The following is a 17,793-nucleotide window of genomic DNA, read 5'->3' on the forward strand; positions in this document are numbered from 1 at the left end:
ATCAGTCTCTAGTATTTATTTATTTATTTATTTATTTGACTGGTGTTTTACGCCGTACTCAAGAATATTTCACTTGTACCGACGGCAGCCAGCATTATGGTGGGAGGAAACCGGGCACAGCCTGGGGGAGACCCACGACCATCCGCAGGTTGCTGCCAGACCCGCGTACGGCTGGAGAAGAAGCCAGCATGAGCTGGACTTGAACTCACAGCGACCGCATTGGTGAGAGACTCCTGGGTCATTACGCTGCGCTAGCGCGCTAACCGACTGAGCCACGGAGGCCCCCCCGTCTCTAGTATTAAGTGCATGTTTAAACACATTCCGTAGACACTAGGCGAATCACAGTAACCTCAGTAACCTCTGACTATATAATTGTTTTTCTTTTTACAGCGGACAAGAACCGTTCTCTGAAGGTTCACCCTACTCGTACCATAAGAACCTTTTGGCTTTACCTAGAAACGTTAACTGTTAACGTTATCATGCCCTGTGTGATAAGTATAAAAATGTTCTTTTTAAATTACACCTCAACTAATATAAATGACAGACATGGTATAAGTGAAATGTTATATAGAACAATGTAAACAAACTAAACAAATTTTCCATGCAAGATCAAAAGCTTGATCCTTGTGTACGAAGAAAAAAAAAAAGAGGGATCATAGTTCAGCTGTGTCGGATAGTGTTAGGTTCGTAACCTCTTCTTAGACAGCAGACTTTGACAGACGCGTTGAAAAATTGAACACTGATTTCAAGTGGTACAAATTTTCCTCCGTTTTGACTATTTATATTGATTTATAGGTTGGTGGACTATGCTTTCTGTGCTTGTTAGTATCAAATAAGTTGGACTCAGCTGAAAGGCCATAAATAAACTATATATTAATTATGAAATACATACAATTTTAGAAGAATCTTTTTTTTTCAGTTTCTCTTTTCTTTTGAAAAAATGCACAGGATAATTTTCTTTAACAGATTCATTAGGACTATACTTTACCTGCTTATTAGACCTTAATTATTGTGTTCATTAATTCTGTGGCCAAGAATTGTTTTAGTTTTTGTATGTATGTATTAAGGAAAAAGAGTAAATGTTGATTATAGTTTATTACCACCAAATAAGGTCAATATGTGCGTTTTGCAGAAATACCAGCTAAGAATCTATGATTGCCCTAAGGGAGGGGTTGTTGTTATGTTGTTGTACAATTTTCTTTTTATCATATGGAGAGTGATGCAACAAAATGGTGTAGCTACCTATCTGCATTCATGTCCCACATTCCTGTTTTTTTTCCTTTTATTCATATCCCGCATATTCTCATTCCGTCACTAAGGTCCATTTCGTGTAAGCGTGTGTAGTATGCTTGATACGTCCAGGCTATTTGCATGTGAACCTCACTAAGGTCCATTTCGTGTAAGCGTGTGTAGTATGCTTGATACGTCCAGGCTATTTGCATGTGAACCTCACTAAGATCCATTTCGTGTAAGCGTGAGGAGTATGCTTGATACGTCCAGGCTATTTGCATGTGAACCTCACTAAGATCCATTTCGTGTAAGCGTGAGTAGTATGCTTGATACGTCCAGACTATTTGCATGTGAACCTCACTAAGATCCATTTCGTGTAAGCGTGTGTAGTATGCTTGATACGTCCAGGCTATTTGCATGTGAACCTCACTAATATCCATTTCGTGTAAGTGTGTGTAGTATGCTTGATACGTCCAGGCTATTTGCATGTGAACCTCACTAAGATCCATTTCGTGTAAGCGTGTGTAGTATGCTTGATACGTCCAGGCTATTTGCATGTGAACCTCACTAAGGTCCATTTCGTGTAAGCGTGTGTAGTATGCTTGATACGTCCAGGCTATTTGCATGTGAACCTCACTAAAATCCATTTCGTGTAAGCGTGTGTAGTATGCTTGATACATCCAGGCTATTTGCATGTGAACCTCACTAAGATCCATTTCGTGTAAGCGTGTGTAGTATGCTTGATACGTCCAGGCTATTTGCATGTGAACCTCACTAAGATCCATTTCGTGTAAGCGTGTGTAGTATGCTTGATACGTCCAGGCTATTTGCATGTGAACCTCACTAAGATCCATTTCGTGAGAGCGTGTGTAGTATGCTTGATACGTCCAGGCTATTTGCATGTGAACCTCACTAAGGTCCATTTCGTGTAAGGGTGTGTAGTATGCTTGATACGTCCAGGCTATTTGCATGTGAACCTCACTAAGATCCATTTCGTGTAAGTGTGTGTAGTATTCTTGATACGTCCAGGCTATTTGCATGTGAACCTCACTAAGGTCCATTTCGTGTAAGTGTGTGTAGTATGCTTGATACGTCCAGGCTATTTGCATGTGAATCTCACTAAGGTCCATTTCGTGTAAGCGTGTGTAGTATGCTTGATACGTCCAGGCTATTTGCATGTGAACCTCACTAAGATCCATTTCGTGTAAGCGTGTGTAGTATGCTTGATACGTCCAGGCTATTTGCATGTGAACCTCACTAAGATAAATTTCGTGTAAGCGTGTGTAGTATGCTTGATACGTCCAGGATATTTGCATGTGAACCTCACTAAGATCCATTTCGTGTAAGTGTGTGTAGTATGCTTGATACGTCCAGGCTATTTGCATGTGAACCTCACTAAGATCCATTTCGTGAGAGCGTGAGGAGTATGCTTGATACGTCCAGGCTATTTGCATGTGAACCTCACTAAGATCCATTTCGTGTAAGCGTGAGGAGTATGCTTGATATGTCCAGGCTATTTGCATGTGAACCTCACTAAGATCCATTTCGTGTAAGCGTGAGGAGTATGCTTGATACGTCCAGGCTATTTGCATGTGAACCTCACTAATATCCATTTCGTGTAAGCGTGTGTAGTATGCTTGATACGTCCAGGCTATTTGCATGTGAACCTCACTAAGATCCATTTCGTGTAAGCGTGTGTAGTATGCTTGATACGTCCAGGCTATTTGCATGTGAACATGGCTAAGATCCATTTCGTGTAAGCGTGAGGAGTATGCTTGATACGTCCAGGCTATTTGCATGTGAACATGGCTAAGATCCATTTCGTGTAAGCGTGAGGAGTATGCTTGATAGTATGCTTGATACGGCCATGTTACTTGCATGTGAACCTCACTATTTATTTATTTATTTATTTATTTATTTATTTATTTATTTATTTATTTATTTATTTATTTATTTGATGTTTTACTCGAGAATAGTTCACTTATACGACGGCGGCTAGCATTATGGTGGGAGGAATCCGGGCAATGCCCGGGGGAGAACCTCACTAAGATACATTTCGTGTAAACGTCTGAAGCCTGCTTGATAGGTCAAGGCTATTTGCATGTGAACCTCCAGGTTTATACATGGGCACGTTTCAGTATGGATGCCAAGACGCTTTACAGAGAGCTGGAATGCAGTGTGAAGGAAAATGACAAGGATATTGTTTCAAGACTAAACATTTGTTACATACCATTTCTCACACAACAACAATCAATAATGTTGTTAACATAAAAGAAAGATAAAAGCAAAAGAAAGTAAACCACATATATTTTTACTGAGTGGTTCGTAACCTGAAATCTACACAAACAGCTTTTTAAAGAATCCAGTATATAATTCAGATTCAAGTGGATTACCTAGAAAGACAAAACGGACTAAAAAATGTTTTCATGGAACTGGCTGTTTGATCTTTAAACTTCACTTGATGGTCTATGCTGTCTATTTGGACTATGGCCAGCGAGATATTTAGATGCCCTCAATACATACGTAGACAGCGTTAAGCCAACATGATGAATTCACAGTTGCAAACAGCTCATTCTACGCTGATTATGAAAATCACAATTCACGTCGTAATGCCTGAGAGAAACAAGACATTTTAACGCCGCACAGAAGTGGCAAATCTCTGGCATATAGCTTCTACAATATTAAAGGTGGAGAAAACATAAAAATTACATAAAGTTCAGATAAGAGAGCGTGAAAACTTAGTTGTAAATGTGATCTTGGATATTTTTTTCCATTTTTCTTTAAAGACAAAAAGACGCTTTAAAATAATTTATATGTTGGGTATTTGGAACCATCTTCTGGTATACGTTGTCCTTGCGTAATAATGTTATACATGAGCATCTAACTCATACTTAATAAATATATGTATTTATATATTGGTCTTTTCAACTAATAAGTGTGTTCAACCTGAATTTTGATTATATTTTTAATATTTTCATAAATATTATCAGAATTTACATCATATGCATGTGTTTGGAATTTACATTCAAAAATTTTATTAGACATGCATAACATCCAGATCTAGACAATCATTAGACAAAGACGATATATACATGAAACAAGAGGTGATCTCAAATACCCACCATACAAAAACATTTTCAAATACCCTTTTCTCCTGAGAGAAAAAATAGTCTATCTTTGCATTGTCTTCCCTGCATGTGTCTTCTCCTTTAACGACACGGTTTTATATTTCCACTTCACGCATTGGCTGGGGTTGTATTTGGCTATATAGACCTGAATTTGAGAAGAAGAAAAAATAAAAATGCGTGATAGTTTGACTAAAGACTGGTGACTGACATACCCTTATGCATACCAGTGTTATCTATCAAAGGTATTTTTCACTGCCCGGGATCTGCTGTGTTTACCCGGACTGACCTGATTCAGGGTATCATACCACACCCTGGCTTGACTCGTGACTGGTGACTCGTACACAGCAAATGGAGATAACTTATCGCTAGCTACACTACATTCAGTTAAGTATGTACACATTTAGGACAGCTTGAACCGCTAACGATTCGACCACCATCTGATGCGTAGTGATCTTTTGGAGCATGCCATAAAATATCTTGGAGTGTTTTCTGGCGAATTACCAACAAAGGCCTGCGTCAGTACAAACTAGTGCGTTATGCAAAAGCTACGAAGTCACAATGCACTGTTGGTGCAATAAAATCTCTTTAGATTATACAACCTATATTTTACAATATAAATAACTATCTGCGTGCTGTCTCTTTGTAAACAGAAGTGTAGAACTGCCGGAGAATCCCTACTTAAAGTGTGAAATAGTTGACGCACCTGTACACAAGAAGTCGTTGTTTAAACCTCAAGTATAATCCGTGACAAGAAAGTGTTTATTGTTAATTCGCGTCAGGGTATCTGCATAAGCTGACAAAGTTTTCTAAATGTTGTATAAAACAAACGCTTTCGCTAAAGTAAGAGTCTTTCAAAATGAAGAGAGTCTTTCATTTGTGTGTCTGTTTTAATTATCATTTTCTTTTTTTATTTGTTATAAGACAGACTCTTTTACGTTATTTCATTGGTTTGATTTGTGTTTTAAAGTGTACTCCATAATATCTCGCTTATACGGTGGTCATGGCCAAGTTTTCCAATCAATAAATCCACTGAAGGCACCTCGTCGTTTTTCCTGATAAATTTCCTGACAAAAGATCGCAACCCATGCAACACGTGACATCTGGCCTTGAGCAAGATACCTGACTGACCTAGATTTCTGAGTGGGTGGGGCAGAGCAGAGACAATATGGCCAAACAGCTGAATTAAACTTTTTGCTTCCCAAAGTTCCATATCTAGGACATAATTTAATATCTAAGGAGTGTATGGTCATGTGCAGTACTTTTGACCGCTACATTCATTTACATTTCACGAGAACGCCATGCTTTCTCGCGTTAGCTGACTTTTAGAGACTTGACGCGTTAGAACAAATGTCTTATAACTGTTATATCGAATAACGCATTTTCGCTTTTTCACCGGCCAATAAGCAATACCGAGTAGTGTCCCTTGGCTCTACTTTGTAGTGGAAGCGTCACTTAATCTACCATGATTTGGCCTCGGACCCCCAATAATTTTCCATAAGCGACAATGTTAACGTCTAGCGCTGTAGCTCAGTCCCAAACATTCCGTGGCCAATAACCAAGAAGCCATAAAAATCTTGACATAGGTTGACCGTCAAAATCTGGACCTTTCCATGCCGGCAGCTGGGAGGGGTGCCTAGCAACGCCAAGGGGACGTCACTCGCAGCCTCATCACTACCTCACACCTTGTGTCCTCTCACCCAGAATTTCAAACTTTCATCAATAAAGCTCATACCTCCTCAAAGTTTAGACAGTTTCCAGCATTTTAATACCAAGCATGCATCTGTGCACCAAAAATGGACGCCTGGGAGCAAAAAAAGACTTTATACCCTAAAATTCACAGAACTACAATCGTAATGGGGGTCTGTGTCCATTTATTACTGTAGATTACGTATGACTGTCACGTCAAGATATGAGCTGAACTCATGATGGTAAACACCAGTCTACAAATGACAAATACAAAAGAATGGCATGACTAGACACATAAACCGAGATGGAATGTACCAATTTGTCAATATATTTACTTGGTTAGATTTCGAATTTCAAATATAGGATTACATTCAATGTACACAGTACAAAAGACACTTTTCTCGTTAAGTGGCATGATCGATTTTAAGATGAAAAGTATTCTAGTACACATATTTTGTGCTGTTTGAAACATTCTATTTTGTGATAACAGTTTGTGTCATCATATCTTCAAAATGTTTACCTATGCGGGTGACAGAAACGGATTAATCGTCAAAAAAGCGGGTTTTTGGCAATGACTGGAATTAGTATCAGCGACTCACTCAAATAACTAGCGAATAACTGTCTCAATACCTAACATGTTGTGCTTATATAGAAGTTAAATAAGCTCTTCAAGGTTTACCCAGGCATTCAGACAGCCCGAGGCCATTGGCCATTTCTCACATGTTCAAATCCAGCTCTCGGTAGCTCTGGTGAGGTGCTTTCAGAAGGCTTTGCTTGGTAACTGGCTACCTGATGACAAAGTCAGCTTTAGGTATCTTTCATTATGTGTACGTCCAGGTTTCCTTCACCATGTGTGCATCCAGATTTCTTTCACCACATGTATGCTCAGATGTCTTTCACCGCGAGGAACTTTAGGTGTCTTTCACCGCGCATATCTCCATGTATCTTTCACCATGTGTACCTTCAGGTATCTTTCACCGCGAGGAACTTTAGGTGTCTTTCACCGCGCATATCTCCATGTATCTTTCACCATGTGTACCTTCAGGTATCTTTCACCGCGAGGAACTTTAGGTGTCCTTCACCGCCCGTATCTCCAGGTATATTTCACCACGTGTACCTTCTTTCATTGGGAGTAACTTTAGGTAGCCTTGGTAATTAAATAAACACTGAATAGTGAGTTTTCTATGTACAAATTGGTGCTATTACAAGATGAGCAAACAGAAAAGAACAAGACTATGGGTAAATGATTTTGATATTTTGGATATTTAAAGATTGGCCTAAAGTGTTGTTGTTGTTGTTGTTGTAGGAAACGAAGATGTTGTCAATGGGAATGTCAAGCTTATCCTCGGTCTCATCTGGCATCTCATTATCAGATACCAGATATCCAGTTCCAAGTCCAAAGCTCCACCCAAAAAGATAATGCTGCAATGGCTGCAGTCAGCGATACCTGACATCAGCATGTCCAACCTGACCTCAGACTGGAATAACGGGATAGCGTTACAGTAAGCTTGGTGCATGCGTACTATGGGCACAAACGTTGTTTCATTTAAGCTCAAGTTAAGCACTTCAGACAGTTATAATGTCTTTCGTATAACAATACCGTGCAGAATTCTGATTAGCGTCTTGCACTGCCTGCCTTTTTGTGAGTGAAGACTACTTGCAAATAAAGATAAAAGCAATGAAATAAATAAGTATTAACGTTTTGTATATTTTAGTAAGGCGTAGAAGAACAGGACTATTTTTTCTTTGCCCTATTTTGTATTGGCTTATGTGTACTGTTGGTACAGCCCTACACCGTGATAAGGTCGGGTGTCAACTCTGGCATGGCATTCAAGTGATGTAGCACTATAAATAAGATTGCATTGAGATGGATCTTTTACAAGGAGAAATTGTCCGGGCGTGACCAAGTAAAATAGAGTGACTTTAAAAAAAACCCAATAAAACAACCCAAATAAATAAGTCCTGTCTTGACACTTAATTATTTCTGTTGAAAAAAGTACTTCCGGTGATTAGACTGTCATAACTCATTCTAAGTTCTGTGAGCATCTCTTTTATATTGCAGCGCTCTGATTGAGCACTGCAAACCTGGCCTTTCGCCGAACTGGAGGAACCTAGATCCCAAAAACAGGTAAGATTCCTTTGGTTAGGAAACAAGAGTACATTCCTGGCTTGATATCTGCTAGCAACGTCTTACGCACTTAAAACTGCGTTTGATTACGCCGAACCCGTAGCTGTAACCCAATATGCATGCTTGACTATCCACATATACATGATGAAGTTGGTAATGATGAAGATGGTGAAAATCGAGAAGTTATTTATTTAATAAATCTTTTGCATATACATATGTATGTATAACAGCGTTTACATTTATGGGCGGAAGAAACTGGCAGAACCCAGAGAAAACCACAGACCTTTGACAATTACCTGACAAACCTGAGCTGACGTAAAAGTTGCTGCTGAACCTGCTTTGGATGGATTCGACCTCATTCGTCTATAGGGAACTCCCGGCGGAAGTGGGAACTTCCGGTTTTCGTTATCTCAGATAATGAAAGCCTTCCAATCACCACTATCTCACCAGACTAAAACGATACAAAACTTTAATTCCAAACCAGGATTTATACCATTTTCTGCGGTACCATTAACTTTGACCCCACTGTTTTTGGTGAAACTGCGACTCTTACATTTTCTGAACAGTGGCACGGATCTGGTTGGTCTCGCAGATGACAAGTGACGACTGCAATCTGTAAACGTAATATTTATTTTTAAAAAGCGGCCTTCGCCTTTCACTGGTTGAGTCTATAAAAGGGGAGTAACTCAGTGTGGAAAACACTCTGTGTCGTGCTCACATATTAGCAGGGCACACTGTGGAGCGGTAAACGAAATAAAGCATTGCTAATTGGTGTTCATTCAGAACAAGAGAATAAAGTCTCAGTACCATAACTGTTAAGGAAACTCCACTGACGCTGGCGATAAGGCGTTCTTCTCACCGCTTCCGCCCAGAACAGTGAGGATGCAGGCTCGAAACCAGCTCTCGTTTATTCAACTGCGGTTTGACAGGGTTGATCAGCGTTGGCCAATGGCTGACACGCTGGTTCCCTGGTTTCATCTGAATGAAAAAGTCTTGAGTACGGTCCTCAAAATGTTCAATTTTAACTGTTGAACGTGTTGATTATTTATTATAACATTTACCTGTGTGAATTATATTGAATATAATTCAGTAAACAGTTATCCATTACCCATTACCCATTATCCATTACCCATTATCTGTTATGACATACATTAAAACAGTATTGAGTATTGTTAAGCGTCTTTTGACAATTTCATTTTCTAGCTCCACTAGTCGTTATAAACAGGGCTTATCTGTTATGTATTTATTTACATAATCAATGGTTTCTAGGAACAGCTGTAACCATATTTCACAAATACTCACTTTTTATGAACCTGCTATGGGGTTTTCTCTGATGCACGAATGTCTTAACTGGCTCATAAATTCGCTATGGGAACTAAAGCGTGATTCGAATGTACAATTTTACTAAGACAATCCTTATTTACAGGGTAGAGAACTGTCGGACGGCAATGGCTTTAGCCAAAGAACATTTAAACATCCCCCGAGTGATCAGTCCAGAGGACTTCGCGAGCAAGGGGCTGGACGAGTTGTCGGCCATGACTTACCTCTCCTACTTCGTGAAGACAGGGTCGCCTGGATACTACGCCACGTTGAACTGGGTGTGCAAACAAATCCGCTCTCCTAACGTCACCAACCTCACGGTAAGTGCCCGTATGTGCATTGTATGGCGTCATTTTTAAACTCCTTCCTAACGCAGACAAGGCATTAATACAGACTGGAGTGTACAGACATCTACTTTAGGAAACAATTGTTAAAAGAAGAGAATGAATGAATGATTATGGCTTAAAAGAAAAAAACAGCAGTAAATCCAGTGTACATGTGCATCGAATAACTATCCCACATAATGTTTCAAAAATATACCTTTTTACCTTTTTTCTTGCATAATCCAGACATTGTTGCCTGTAGTAAGCAAAATCGCGCACATTGAAGAAATCCAAAAAGCAACAATGCTATAAATTTGAACCATACCCTCAATTTTTGGGGTATGGAGGAAGCGACATTCTGCTTTCGGTTGCTCTAACATGGCACATCCCATGACCTCGTAGGAATTCCAGATTAAAAATTGATTTATACAGCTACCAAGCACCAGAACAAAATGACTGTGGACATTTAGGTCCGTTTCTTCTGAACTAAATAAGGTGAAATTATTTCTTGTCTTTTCTTTCAATGAAATTTCTTCATTAAGACAAGTCATATATTCTTCAGTTCAACTGATCAAGGTTGCACTCATTTAGAATAAATGGCCTTTGACACCGTATGGTTATGCTTTTTTAAAGATACTGGGACAAGTTTACCCTTTGTATATACGGCATACTTCTTTTGGTATGATATAAAGCACATTGAGATACACAATGGTGTCAGTTACCTTCAGTTAAACTTGTTCAGATTTGACTTCAAACTCAATTGCATATAGATGTACAAATGCGCGAAACAATCCTAAAATATAGGTTAACTGTGTAATGCCATTCTACATAATTTGAATGTAGACTTTCAGTGTCGGGATGAAAGGAGCGTACATCGACGGTTTGGTGTCTCCTTAATTGGCGTCAAATATCCCTTAGTGTTCGGTGAACTCCGGGAAGTTCCATAGTAACGTCCAGAGTTCATAACCAGCTCTGGTCATTCTGATCAGGTGCCTTTATACGTGCAGCTGTTTTCTACTAGGTTCTGTTTGGTTTCCTCCAGCTGTTAACATGACCGCTGTCATATAATCAAACAAAATCATGAGAACAGCATGACTAAACACCAATCAAACAAACAACTTTGATTCAATCATTGTATTAATTACTAAATCAATCACTCAATTCACCAACCAGTGAATCAATCTCCTGATTAGTCCACCGTTTGATAGTCTGTTAACCAGTTCTCCTTTGTTTTCACCCTGTAGACTGACTGGAATGACGGATACTACCTTTGCTGTGTAGCACAGTCTTTGGGAGCCGAGATCCCGGGGTGGCCGGACATAGATAAGACCGATCACCTGAGCAACTGTCAGAAAGGTGAGCCTCAGTAGCCTGTTAAGGCCATTTCATGACATACGGTGGTTAGCGTATTAGCACGTCACAATGATCTAGGAGCTTCTCACCAATTAATGCATTTGCTGTGAGTGCAAGTCCAGATTATGCTGGCTTCCTCTGCGGTCGTATGTGTCAAGCTCTGCCCTCTTTAGCCGCGTTTAGACTACAGCCGGGCCGGGCCCATTTTAGCAGGGTCGCGCTTGATCAGGGCCGAGCCCCCTTGACAAGTACCGTTTACATTACACGCCTCGCTGGCGGGCCAAATCCATTATCACAAACAGGAACGACAACTCAGGTTGAGTTGGGCTATTTATTTGTGGCACTCTTCAGACATTGGAGGTACAAACACTTTATTCAGCTGCGAAAATGGCGCTGCCAGTAGTTGTAAGGCAAAGATACAGACGGCCTTTTCGAAACTCATATACATCCACCTGTATGATGTTCTCGTTGTGACGAGCGCTCTCAAGTTGCGCCTGCACGTTTTCCTCGCCCCAAATAGCTAATAGCTGTTCTGTCTCCTCTTTTGTCCAAGTAGCGCCACGATTTGTTGACATATTTAAATTCTTATTGTTCGAAAAAAAGTGCGCCAACTGAAAAGCCGGAAGTGGAAGGTCAGAGGAAGTTGCCTTTAAGCATGCGCAGTTAAGTCCTCTGAGCGGGCCAGGCACGGTGGCGCGTTTACACTACACGTTTGGCTAGCCGAGCCGAGCTTCAGCTGGGCCGAGCCTACCTCTCGTTGAGGGGTTCGGCCCGGTCAAATCTGGCACGGTGCCGAGTACGCTTAACCCGTTTAGACTACTCAATTTTTTGCCGGGCCGTGCCCCATCAGGGCCGAGCCCGGTTGAAAAGCGGTAGTGTAAACGGGGCTTTTGTTCCCACCATAATACTGGCTGCAGACATGTAAGTGAAATATTTTTCACTAAATCAATGAATGAAACATATTTTATTAACGGTGGCCATGACATTTTGTCCCCGTGACTTCAGTGTGACTTCGATGTGGTTTCGCGAGAGTGGGTTCCTCAAGGCGTAAATTTAATATTTTACTCCAAGGTGTCTTTGGGGTGTCAAAGTTTCTGACTTTAGGAAAAGACAGAATATAAAGCTCCTGATCGTGTGACAACGTGTGATCCAGTACGGGGGTTAGTACGCCAGCTCGGTGCAAAGACCCAGGAGCTTATCACAAATGCAGTCAATGCGAATTCAAGTCCAGCCGATGCTGGCTTCGTCTCCGGTGGTATATAGGTGAGAAAGTCTGTCAGCAATCAGCGGATGGTCGTAGGTCCCCCCCCCCCCCACCGGGGCCTGCTCTATTTCCACCCACCATAATGTTGGCCGCCGTCATATAAGTGAAATATTCTTGAGTATGGCCTAAAACACCAGTCAGATAAATAAATAAATAAATAAATAAACAGAAATCAAACAAATAAATAAATCTGTAAATCATTAGATGAATAAATAAGAATATCGGCAGAATTTCACACGTTGAATGACAAGCATGTGTAACTCAAGTATTATGATTCAATCCACCATCACCTTAAAGCGGCTTTATAACACCGTAGTTAATTTTCATTATACAGCTAAAGAAATTAGTTAACAAGTCGATCCCAGGCTCATGCAACATTCTCCATGTAATAGTTCAGTCCCAAGGTCACGCAGACATTCCGCCTGTAACAATTCAGTCCCAAGGTCATGCAGACATTCTGTAGCAATTCGGCCCAAGGTCATGCAGACATTCTGTAACAATTCAGTCCCAAGGTCATGCCTAAATTCCGCATGTAATAATTCGATTTCAAGCTCATGCAAACATTCCCCAATTAGGTCCCAATCTCATACATTACATTTTAATGAAACTCTGTTGCTACAACTGACCTACATGACATGTATTGTAGGCCAAAGACGTAATTATCCGAGAGATTTGTTATATGAGTCTGTTTGATGATATTTTAGCACTCTGGGAACTGTGTATATACTGCATCGGTATAGTCTCAATAATAACACAGCCCCTCCAAACACTGACAAGCTCATTCCAACGTACTGGGTATGTGTTTTTCAACGGTGCACAGACCAATGGCTTTAGTTAGTGAAGTTACACTTAGTTTTTAGTGGCAGTTAACCATGGTGTAAAAAATGTTTTGAACTTTTAGGTTGAAACATAAACTTTGAAGTTCTCAAAGCTTAGGAATATATCAACTCTTAAACTCTTTTTTTTATTTTAGCATTGTATAACTGCTTAAATTAATTTGGCTCTGTACTCTACCATAATGATATAGCGGAGAATCTGCTTGGATGGAAATTATACGTCTATAGGTATAACACAAATTTCAGTGAAATATTTCACGTTTTATGCCACGGATATCAACCATAACAGCTGAGGCCAAGTTACAACCCGAGGGCTCCTTCGCTACAGTTGGATGGATAAGCGACAGGCGTGGTGAACAAACGGCCGACGGGAAGTAAACGAGGAGAATATAACCTTCCCTTTCGCTAGGGTGACAAGACCTGTTGTAGGGCTGTTCACGTCGGTCAAACGCCTTCACTTATAAAACACTGAGAGGGGGCAGAATTTGTCAGTTGGAACATAAACAGCATATGGGATGTACGTTGGTTTAGGAGGCCCTGTGGTCTGGTCTTTAGTGTGAAATCGAAGTTTTTGGATTGTTTACCGCCATTTGTAAGGCGACATTTACCTGGTTTATCGCTATCACGGCAGGATAAGGTCTTTTATACGATGAATTCGATGATGACAGAAATTAAAGGTATGTTTTTACGTAGACTAGCCTATGCTTTCCCCAGTTGTTCAAGATACTCCTCAAGAAACTCCTCATGGATGCAATGGCCAACTTTCAATCAACCTATGGAATGAATATCTTCCCATTATTCTGTCATATTTGCTTCAGCTTGATCGGCTTTTGTTGCATGAAGTTGTTGTTGGTTTTGTCGCTAGTGGTAACGTAATCCGTCCCTATGGTACATGCGACTCCAGTCTTGGATCATTAGTTATGTGTATAAGACAAGAAATGTTTTGCTCTTTATCTCTGGAGATTATTCTGACAAAGTCAACACAAAGTTTACATCGATTCCACCCGTCTTTGACCAATAGTGTATCCTCCCAGAATCACCTCTTCCTGCAGTGTCGTTTGTTGTTTCACCCCAGGATGTTTCTCCGTTAATTGTCACGATGACATTCCTCCTCCAATGGAGATCAGATAACTGTGGAGTACATAGGTAAGTGAAATAGCCTTGAGGAGTCCATCAAACGGCTACAGAATGGGGCAAACAGATCGATTTACCGTTGTTCTTATCTGCCCATGCAGGGATAGACGCTGGGAAATCCTTGGGAGTACAGCCTGTGTTAACGGCTGCAGAGATGAGCGACCCGGCCGTAGACCACCTCAGTATGATGGCATACATCAACAGCTTCCGCAACGTCAAACCTCTGCGCAAAAAAGAGGAGAAGCTGGCTATACGGACTGACGTCACTGACGTCAAGGTCGGGCAAACGGTGAGTACGACGTCATGAAGTAAGCTTTCAACCCGTACGTGGGAAAGTCTGTCAGCAACCTGCGGATGGTCGTGGGTTTCCACCGGGCTCTGTCCGGTTTCCTTCCACCATATTGCTGGCCGCCGTCGTATGAATGAAATATTCTTGAGTACGTTGTGGAATCGAAACATGGGCTACTTAATATTAAGTAAGCTTTATGGGACCATGGCCATACCTCTACACCTTACCTTATGTTAGTTAAGGGATTGCTTAGCTGCTTGCGCTTCATGCATCCGGGGACAGATTATGTAAATCAGCGATGTGAAAAGTGAGATGAAATATGTGTGTGTTTAGTGTTGCCCGCTTTCAGAGTTTATATGCCTGCAATGATGACACTTCAACAGTCACGTGATAAATTTTGCTTGCTTCCGCGTGACACACGTCAAAGTCTTTTACATTATCACGTGGGAGACTTTGGCGCTTCGTGGTCTTTTGAAAACATCGCGTTCACTGTGGACAAGACACGAATTTGACGTGACATCCCACTCGTGCATGCTTTTCTAATTTAGAATAATGCATTATTTTATATGATGAATTCCAAGTCAAACATCATTAATTGATGCGTTAAATGCCTAAATTCCATCATAAAAAAGTATATTCTCTTCGGTCCTACCACAGACAATTAAGTACCCGTTGATTGTCATCATACCAGATGTGAGAGCAATACATTTACTGATCTCAGACACCCACTTAAGTAAGTTGAACCTTCCCACAAACTCCACCCACCGCAACTGCTTCTATTTTCGTCTAAGTTGGTTTAAGTTCAGCATTTGGAACATCTCAAGGGTACAAAACACCAGGATGTGGTAAGCCACCTGCTTTTCAACATATCTCCTTTCGTCTACATTCCTTTTAGGCATAACTGAAGTCGTCGTTCATGCAGTTTCCATCACTGTTTACGCTGCAGCGATATATCTTATATATATATAAAAAGAGTTTTACGTTTACGTATCTTTCACCATGCCGTTGGTTGTATTTAAACTGTTCTATCATATGACATTCTGTCGCATTTAACAGGTAACAGGAGGTGCATGTAAACAGAAATTTCCTTACTTTTTATTTCTGACAGAAAGATTAGTTCTGACACACAAGCATATGTATATGTAAATGTATTGTACTATAACCCTATGTCATATCGTAGACATATTTATATTCAAATTTTATGCAGTTATGCGTGAATCATATAGTTGAATTCCGAATATAATACAAATTATTTAAGTATTATTGCTTCGTCTAAGGCTATTGCCAGTAAATGATGTACATGCCTGATATCTGCATATCTGTCGAGTTGATTTTACCCTGTTTTTACCTGATATATTTACGAATGCGTTGATATTTGTGCAGCATGACGGTGCATACAAGTAAATCGCCCTATATCCCTGGCAGGCATGTACCTTGTACAAACAAGAGAAACAACAATTCTCCACTTCAAACGAAACACACCTGCAATTAGCTTAAAATTCTGAAAATGGCTCTAGGCGCTAAACGTACCCAATATACAGCAAATCGAAGTGATGTACGTGATTCTTATCTTCTATACTGTCATCCCACACAGTGTCGACTCAGAAAACATGACTATCCCACTGACACATCGGCTCAAATGTGAGCACAATGGTGATAGCACTGCAGTGTTCGATGGAGAGGGTCTGCGATATGAAACTGTTGTGATGGCGGCTTCACGCAATTTACCGTGAAACGGAACTGCCCAGGGCGAAATTTCATCGGTCCGCGTGCCGTACCACTTCCGGTTCCGCAATCATCGTCGGACGTCTGTATTCAATATGTACATATAACGAGAGCGTCTGTTAAGCCAAACATTGTACGATTGCTTATGATATTTCGTACTGATTGTGATATTTTCTCTTAAACAAAAATTAGGATATAGCATGTGACACTTTTATCTTCATCGTCGCTTTTTAATTTGCGGATTGGCTTTAGCTATAAATTTACCTAACACATCAATAGTTGAGTACATCTCATCGAAATAAGAGGCGATGGTATTGATTTGGACATAACTGTATTCTGACAGAGTCATATCAACAAACACACATAGTTTGTATTTTATATCTTCCAAATGAAACATTATCGGTGTATGATAATGTGACATAACGAACTTTCTTTCTGCAGGTTAACTGTAATGTTGACTGCAAAATCACCTTTATTTTCTAGGCGACGTGGGGGGTAATGCAACACATTAAAAGATGATGATTGAAATGAACTCTATAGAGAAGAAATTATCTGGTTTTCTTGTCAGATACAACAATATGATCTAATATCTCTTTATAATACGCTCCAACGCAGAAAGGCAACTGGCCTGGAATTGATATAGAATATGCATTTTTGTGTTTTATTGTGGCACGCCTGGAATAGTAACACTATGCCTCGCTCTGTAGAATGGTAGTCTGAAAAATGCTGAAATGCCCGTCGCTATTTTCTTTAAAACGTATCCAGAACCATATCTTCAATATACTACTATTCAGTCTTCACTTAATAGTGATATTAAGATGTAAGTCAGTCTGATTTAGCTTGTAATAAACTTAAGAATAGATGCCCCGGAGCTTATTCCTGGTTATCTTGGCTGAAATCTTTAGACCCGGTCGTATAACGTCACCTTAATTAAAATTCATTAGGCTCTTGTATCCTTGTCTAGCGAGCAAAACTCATCGCTTAACCGTCCTTGAAAGCCAGAAATACTTGTGATAATTGTTATAACGAGAACTTCTATTGTTTTCATGCTGATAAAAATTATATCATTTTGTTTTAACACTTTTGGTGTTATAAAATGGCTAAAGTGACTTTTCTTTTGATATTGTTTGTGCAGATTTAAAATTAAGTCTAACTCGCATGCTTCCACTTGTTTTTGCGCACTGCGTCCCTCTTGCAGAATACTTTTTCTTTCTTTTTCATTTCGTTTTAAACAAATGAAAGAGATTACGTGTGTGTTATATCCACGGGCTACACAGGGTTTACTCTGTCACACCCTCTATCATTAACTTTTTCTCATTTGATGTATATCAAATATGTTTCGGTGAAATTAGACCTTGGCCTATCAGTAAATACGAC

General features: G+C 40.1%; 1 protein-coding gene across 2 annotated transcripts in view; it reads left to right on the forward strand.

Annotated features, from left to right (window-relative positions):
- LOC135479192 (filamin-A-like) overlaps positions 1–17,793 on the forward strand; it is a 63,645-nt gene that overhangs the window by 17,852 nt on the left and 28,000 nt on the right. For both annotated transcript variants that reach the window (XM_064758975.1, XM_064758976.1), the window contains exons 2-6: positions 7,351–7,546; positions 8,107–8,172; positions 9,599–9,812; positions 11,060–11,171; positions 14,504–14,691. In XM_064758975.1, the coding sequence (XP_064615045.1) occupies positions 7,351–7,546; positions 8,107–8,172; positions 9,599–9,812; positions 11,060–11,171; positions 14,504–14,691 (776 nt within the window). The remainder of the gene's footprint in view (positions 1–7,350; positions 7,547–8,106; positions 8,173–9,598; positions 9,813–11,059; positions 11,172–14,503; positions 14,692–17,793) is intronic.

Source organism: Liolophura sinensis, chromosome 12 (genome assembly GCF_032854445.1).
Source record: "Liolophura sinensis isolate JHLJ2023 chromosome 12, CUHK_Ljap_v2, whole genome shotgun sequence".
In the NCBI taxonomy this organism is placed as follows: Eukaryota; Metazoa; Mollusca; class Polyplacophora; order Chitonida; family Chitonidae; genus Liolophura; species Liolophura sinensis.